Raw genomic sequence first — 7,473 nt, 5'->3', positions numbered from 1 at the left:
AGAATTTTAGGTGCTAATGCTGGTTTCATTCATAGTTATAATCCTCTGAGAAAACTTTTTGTTTTTCATATTTTGTCTCACATTTAATAAAAACAAAGAAAAAAAGACTATAAATGAAAACAAACACAAAAGCTTGTGAGTATCAGATCTTCGTATGGTTACAAGAGTCCAGTTTACACACTGTCGATTACAGAGTGGACCATATGACCAGAGCGAGGGAAGAGAGGGAGTAAGAGTTAGAGACCGATGACAGCTGAACATTTGATGATTGGACAGAGAACCCAACAGAGATAAATAGTAGAGAAACAAAGTCAAGCTTTATCCAGAGAATTTTCTGATTGGACACTGAAAACATTGTGCTGGAGGATGCTGGAGGATGACCGAACGGCTGTATCTTCTCAATTACGCAGGTTTTTGTCTTTGTCTTTGCCAATTTCCGATTTAAAATTTGGGAAACATATTGGACTGTAAAATGTACCACAATTTTTCTTAACTTAAAGTTTTATTGATGATGCCAGGCCATCTGTGACAACAAAATATTATTCTGTTTTCTCATGAAACACAGGAGGAGGAAGAGTGACACCCTTCATAATGAACTGTGCAGTGATTCTTTTATTGATATCAAGGTGCTTCACCTGGTCTTCAGCTTTATATACACCGGAGAGAGCAGGTAAAATCCCATTACTATCACATGATGGGTGATGTTTTGGCAATGGTTTGCAGTTACATATTCATGTACTGACCTGAGATTACTTTACATACTTGTTAATTTACTGCCTAACGTACGTCATGTTTAATGATGCAATCTGTGAATTTATCTGTGTAACAGAAGAAAATTTATTCATATTTGATGATGTTACCAATATTGCCCAGTATTGAACTCCTGATTGGTTTGTCTTATGTAAAATGCAAATATAGGCTAAATTTCATCTTCAGCACAGTATTTATTATGAGGAGAATATTTTTTATCAGTGCAGTGAAGTAAAGAAAAGAATATATGTTACTGTATACAATGTAGACGGCTACTTCTAGTCATAGATGGAGTGGAACTCAATCAGAGCACTTAAAGCGCATCAGGGAGAACTTGGGGGTTTAGTATCTTGCTCAAAGATACTAAACTTTCTGGTTGGTACTGACACGCTATCAATGCAAATATTTTTGCCAAAAAAAGTGTCTTGTGAAGAAAATTTTAAAGCTTTAACCTGAAAGGGTAAAAATCTAACTTTTGCACTGCAGAAAAATTACACTGCACTGCTCGGTGTAGTGCAAACAAGTTGTTCTTTTACCCAAAAAGGTTGTCACATGGGAGGTTGATGTTAGTGTTCTATTTATGATGTTCGATTTTCTTTTGCCCACAGCTTCCAAGAAACTAAAGTATCTTCTTGAGCCGCCTGTGTCTGCAGACGTCACTGGTCAAAGAGGAGATAATGTCACCTTACCATGTATCCTCAGAACCAAACCCAGCCATTACAAGGTTAAATGGACAAAAATTGAACCAGAGAAGGTTGGACCAGAAAATATTATCATGATATCCAATGCACATGCATTCAAGCCATACGGCCATCTTGGACAGCGAGCTTTTCTGCGTAAGGCTCATGCCATGGACGCCTCCCTGCACCTCGGCCGTCTTGAGCTGGAAGATGAAGGCACGTATCGCTGTGAGCTGGTCAATGGCATTGAGGATGAGAGCGTCACCATTACTTTGAGGATTGAAGGTAAAATATTTTTTGTATCTGCTTTTTCAGGATATTGGTACATGTCTGATTATTCGTGTGGTATACACTAGCTAAAAAAGGCTATTTCTGGTAAAATAGTGGTTTGAGCTATTGGTAGGTCATGGGGCAAAAACACACACATGAGAATAAAAATGATTTTTTTTGTAAAGAAAATAAGGTTTACCCATGTTTTTATGGTTCAGGTTGGATATTTTTTTCTCCTGCTTATCAAGAAAAATAGTCTGAGAACCGCTGATGTGAAAGATATACAGGCTATTTTGAAATGTTGTCATAGCTTCGTAGGGGCACTCATTTTGCATGGGCAGAGAAAAACCAGCACTGACAGCGGGCCTTCTCTTTGTAGGTGTGGTCTTCCCGTATCAGAGTAAAGATGGCCGTTACAGATTCAATTACCAAGAAGCAAAAGAGGCTTGTGCTGCACAAGATGGCACATTAGCCACATACAGCCAGCTTTACAGAGGTACCCCACACACTGTTCAAAGCATTTATTCCGAATCAACAAATGCTATCTACTGCTTGTCCAGCTTTATTATTTTGTCTCTTCCTGCAGCTTGGACTGAGGGTTTGGATTGGTGCAACGCAGGTTGGCTCCATGATGGCACTGTTCATTATCCGATTATTCACCCACGACCAGTTTGTGGAGGCGAGTTGCCTTCAGGCATCCGCAGTTATGGCCCAAAAGATAAAAACAATGATCGGTTTGATGCTTTTTGCTTCACTTCGCAGACATCTGGTAAGTTAGGAAACAAACTTTTCTACTCTTCCAGTTTTTTGTGTGGTTAAATATTTTTCAAATCTCAAACTGTTTGAAATATAGAATCACTGATCCAAATGCTATTATTTATTTATGTTGTAATACACTTGTTTAAAATCACAACATCCTGCGTTTCATTTACAATCCTTCACATAAATTTCTTTTTGGGACACTGTATCTTCAGAAAGAACCAATGAGCAGAAGCCGAGAGAGTCACATAACAAGGCGTGGAAGTATTGAGAGGCTAGTGTGTGTTTGGTCTTCACATGGGAGTTCTTCAAAATAGAAAAGGAATCAAATAATACTAACTCTTTAAGAAATAATTTAACACCAGATAAAGTACAGAATGTCACACAATAGACTGTTTATAAAAGATGGACATAGACATTGTGACCATACCCAGTGGTTTTATATCCTCATTAGCCTTTTGACTCCTGGAATGTTGGTTTTGTGAAACCTAAAACAGCCTATTTTATTTGTGAGGGTGGAGTGTGAAGTTAATTTAACTCACCAAAACTAAAAAACAAGCTTCATGTACCACACAGCAACAAGTTATATTTTGTGTAATTCAATAAAAATGACCCAAGTTGTCTATATCAACACTTAACAAAACAAGTAAATTACTAAAATAGAAAAAAAAACTGTCACTCATCTTACAGCTGTTACCAGTTGAGAAACGGCCTTGTGTGACTTTTCCAAGAAATGCAGGTTTTAGCGCTTTTAAGCTGGCTTCCTCATCCTGCCTTAGGCACTCCTGTAGGCTGTATGCACTCTTGGTTACACTCGTAATTATGAGAAAACAATTCTGAACTTCTATGAGTCAAAGTGACAAAATAAACTGACTCAACCCACAGTACTTTTGATGAATCCTTAGAAAATATAATATTTTTTGTATACAGTTATACAGTGTTTAACAAATTTATTAAACCACAAGAGAAAAAGTCATAAAAACAAGAAAATTCAAAAATCTATGCAGTGATCATTTTAAAAAAGAGTTCCCCCTTTAGAAACCCGAGCAGTGCACCTCAAACACACCCAGATCCCAGAAAGTCACCACACTTTGGATTTCTTGGTGACGCCAGTAGAGCCATGGTCTACAGGGTGTTGCTTCTTAATTTTTTATTGATGATTGTTTATGTTTGAGTGCAGTGATACTGAATCCAGATTCTCAGTAGAAACAATCTGCCCTTTAATACCTACCACACAAAAGCAGTATTGATAGTAGGTGCTGTTGTGACTAGTGATGGGTGAATGAAATGGCTCTTAGAGCCGGGTCTTTGAAGTGAACGATGCGAGCCGGCTCCTTATTGGGAGCCGTGGGTTTTTTTCTTTCTCTTGCCCTCTCTTTCACTTTTTTTTGCTTTACGCTGCAAGTCACCCTTGTGTTTGCGCTGAGCAGAGACGCCAAACAGGGACTTGCGTTTGCGCCCCTCTGCTCAGCGCTGAGCTGAGCTGAGGGGGCGGGGACGGTAGTTACACTCGCAACAGCAGTAGCACACAACAAGAGCAGGAGGGAAAGAAAGACAGCCGGGAGCAACAACAAGAGACAACACCGTCACATTGGAAAGGTACAGTAAAGTAAATGAGTGACACCAAGAAAAGAAGCAAAGTCTGGAACCATTTCAATCGTATTGACAAAACAAAGGCAGAGTGTAGAGTCTACAAGAAAAGGATATCATATAGAGCTCCACAAACAACATGCACAGGCACCTAAGAACTGTCCACCCATCAGTGCAATGGGAAGATAAAACGCAGTCAGTTGAGTGTGATATTAATATTTCTAAATGCCAACCTTTCCCTTAATTAAAGATCTGGGCGTTCTTTTTTTCCCCCTTTTTTCCCATATTTTAATTTATATTTTACTGTGTTGTGGTTTGCAGTGTTTTGTGTTGTTTCACTTTAAATTTGTTTAAAAGGAAAAAGCTGAAAATTTAAGTAGTTAAAAGTTGAAATGTATGAAATGTAAATAGTTGGTTTTTGTATTTTATAATTTATTTATTACATTTTATGTGGAGTGAATAAATAAAAGTATATTTACAGTGGCCCCTAGAGACAAAGCACGTACAAACTCCAAAACACGTACAAAACTCCAAAACACAACAGAAGTGCTCCAGGATGCTAGGAGCTGTGTTGAGCTTTTGTTACCTAGTGGCTACACAAGCCAGGAAGTACCAACAATCGGATTGGGTGTGTGGTAGTAACAGGTAAATGAACTTTTTTTTAAAAATTATTTGAATATATATATATATATATATATATATATATATATATATATATGTGTGTGTGTGAGTGTTTGTGTATTAATATTGTGCTTTGGAGTTTGTACGTGTTTCGTCTCTAGGGGTCCCCATAAATATTTATATATAAACACACATAAAGAAAACCACGTTTTTTTACATTACTAATTCCTTTTGTGCATAATTTTATATTGTTGTTGATAATTAATTAATTAAAGCAACAAAACAACCTGAAGAGCCGGTTGGGAGCCGAAAGAGCCAGCTCTTTTTAGTGAGCCGAGCCGAAAGAGCCGGATCTCTAAAAAGAGCCGGAAATCCCATCACTTGTTGTGACATGATGGAAACATGTTCAGTGGGAAAATGCTTGTTTGTCTCTCCAGCTGGAAAGCCCTACTGATACTCCCACTCTTACTGTTGAAAATATGACAGACATGTTTGGACTTGTAAAACAACAAGGACATTTAAATAGTTGCATATTTTCTTTTTGTCAGCATTTAAATAATTACTTATTCTTTATATCTCCTACAAATGTTTCCTGCTCCCACAGGCTCCGTCTTCTACATAGCTGGGGCTTTCTCCTTCGAACAAGCCGGACACACTTGTAAAAATCAGGGAGCTGAGATGGCATTGGTCGGCCAGCTTTATGCTGCCTGGCATTTCCATAACTTTGACCAGTGCGATGCCGGTTGGTTAAAAGATGGCAGTGTTCGGTTTCCCATCAGTAACCCCAGGGAGCGCTGTGGAGGCATTCCAGAGGCAGGAGTACGGTCATTTGGATTCCCAGACAAGAACACACATGTTTATGGGGTCTATTGCTATAGGTAATCCAAAAGCACGAGCAAGAAAGACAGAGAGACCTGAGAGACCACAATACATGTGTATACAGCTTTATATACCAAAAGATTGTCCCAAATAAGAAAGTTCATATCTGAGGCTACAGACACGTTGCACTATTGTTATTTTCAACATTATAGTAAAGTAACTATGAGTGGGTATAATAATGATTAAAAATAACTAAAAGAATGAAAGTTCAAGGAAAGTTCAACAACTAGTAGATTGCAGGTAAATGTTATAAAATAATGTTTATATGCACAATCATCTATCACTAAGCCTTTAATAATAACAGCTCTGCAAACACGTGATGTGTCTACTTAACATAACTCTTGCTTTTATATGAGCATACTCTAATGAGAATAAACACAAAGGATAAACTGATTTATGTGTAAATTAATGACACATAATTTAATTTGCTGAATAAAAAGATGACCTGTTATCAGTTTGGATGTTTTTGTATATTTTTTTCCTTACTTTCCAAAAATATCTCAGCTGCTGGAGCCTCTGTCCTTATTTATCATAGAGTGCCTGGATGTAGCCTAACTTTAAAATACTCATTTTTGACATGCATCTAGATGCCATCAGTCGTTGGAATATAAATGAAGAAAGGAGTAGCCTCTTTCTAAACTGCACAGATAAGGTCATGATGTCAAGTTGTTAATGATTTAAAGTAGCAGCAACCAGTTAAATTGCAGTTTACTGTTAAGTTTTCAGTTTCAGTTTAGCTGCTAGGTTTCAATGTGGGTCCAAGGGTGCAAGGGAAAGCTTCCTGCCTCAACAATGCATTGAAAGAAAATATTAAAGCAAGGAGGGACTTATTTAATGAGCCTTGCAATAGAAGTTAAAATAACAGGAATTATACATTTTTACACATATTTATGAAAAATATATAAAATAAAATAAAATATAGCAGTGATCTGCTTTCCTATTAAATCTCTAATGAGTACCGAGACAACCTGGTAGCTTTATGCATTTGTCTACATGAAATTTCTCTGATTTCAGGGTTGGTACTTTCCCTCATCTAAAGAAATACCAAAATTAAAGGGAATCACTGATGTCCCCTTCAAGAAAACGTTAACATAGTTTCCACATGGTGTTTAAACCAGTTAGACATGTTAGAAAACAAAACAAACTGCATCTGATTAAATCTGGAGCTAGTGTGACTCACGCTTTAATGTGACCTTATCTACATGTAAACTGTATCTATACATTCTTAAGTGATATAAAAAGAAATTTCCAAAGAAGTTCCCACCTCTTCCTCTTATCTCTGCCTTCAAGCAAGAAAACAACAACAGATGAACCAGTCCTGTGAACACAGAAGAAAAGGAAGAGCCCAAACAAAAGGGTTACTCCAGGACAGTCCCACTGTCCTGGAGTAACCCTTTTGGCCCACAACATATTACCCACAACATAATCGTGTTTCACCTTTATTAAAGGTGGCCCACAACATATTACTCCATATTGTTTGGATCAATGGATAAATTTGTCATCAGTGGGCAATCAGTGGGCAATCCTATGGCTACAAATGAGAGAAACTTAAATATTCACACTGTTTTTGAGACATAACGTCTTTAGCAATAAACCACTTGACAACAACGCTGATCATGTTTGGGGGGTTTTTTTTGTTGCTTTTTTATGTTCACTGTATTTAATGTTGTGGTTAGTTTCGTTTGCTATTATAACTAATATTACATGGAAGATATTTCTCAGTTGCAAGATTCTTCAAATTCAAATATTGTATCGCAAAATATACAGTTGACTCACAGTCAAGTGAGTAGCCAAGTCTAAGCAAAGAATTTCCAAATCTTCGTTGCAATCTTGCTTGTTGTGTTGACAATTTAATCACATTGTCTAAAGACTAACACTACACATTGCCTTGACTTACCATTTTTAAGTTTGCTTTTCAAGCCCA

The 7,473-nt window shown here is 37.3% G+C and overlaps 1 protein-coding gene across 1 annotated transcript; it reads left to right on the top strand.

Annotated features, from left to right (window-relative positions):
- The first annotated feature begins 222 nt into the window (after positions 1–222).
- hapln2 (hyaluronan and proteoglycan link protein 2) lies at positions 223–6,006 on the top strand. Its single transcript, XM_085472055.1, has 6 exons — positions 223–410; positions 566–670; positions 1,359–1,715; positions 2,080–2,196; positions 2,287–2,469; positions 5,275–6,006. Exons 1-6 carry the CDS (start codon positions 377–379, stop codon positions 5,550–5,552), a joined length of 1,074 nt encoding a protein of 357 aa, XP_085328181.1. The 5' UTR covers positions 223–376; the 3' UTR covers positions 5,553–6,006.
- The last annotated feature ends 1,467 nt before the right edge of the window (positions 6,007–7,473 follow it).

The sequence above is a fragment of the Copadichromis virginalis genome, linkage group LG11, assembly GCF_057382275.1.
Source record: "Copadichromis virginalis isolate Kocher_CV1m ecotype Utaka linkage group LG11, C_Virginalis_male_GT1.1, whole genome shotgun sequence".
In the NCBI taxonomy this organism is placed as follows: Eukaryota; Metazoa; Chordata; class Actinopteri; order Cichliformes; family Cichlidae; genus Copadichromis; species Copadichromis virginalis.
The sequence above is the reverse complement of the archived record's forward strand: the minus strand, read 5'-3'. Positions and strand labels throughout refer to the sequence as shown.

What these genes read in the sequence shown, in the direction of transcription:
- hapln2 (XM_085472055.1), top strand. Translation starts at nt 377, where the DNA reads ATGACCGAACGGCTGTATCTTCTCAATTACGCAG. An exon ending in ATATACACCGGAGAGAGCAG is followed by an intron (nt 671 to 1,358) that starts GTAAAATCCCAT and finishes TTTTGCCCACAG; the next exon opens with CTTCCAAGAAACTAAAGTAT. An exon ending in CTTCACTTCGCAGACATCTG is followed by an intron (nt 2,470 to 5,274) that starts GTAAGTTAGGAA and finishes CTGCTCCCACAG; the next exon opens with GCTCCGTCTTCTACATAGCT.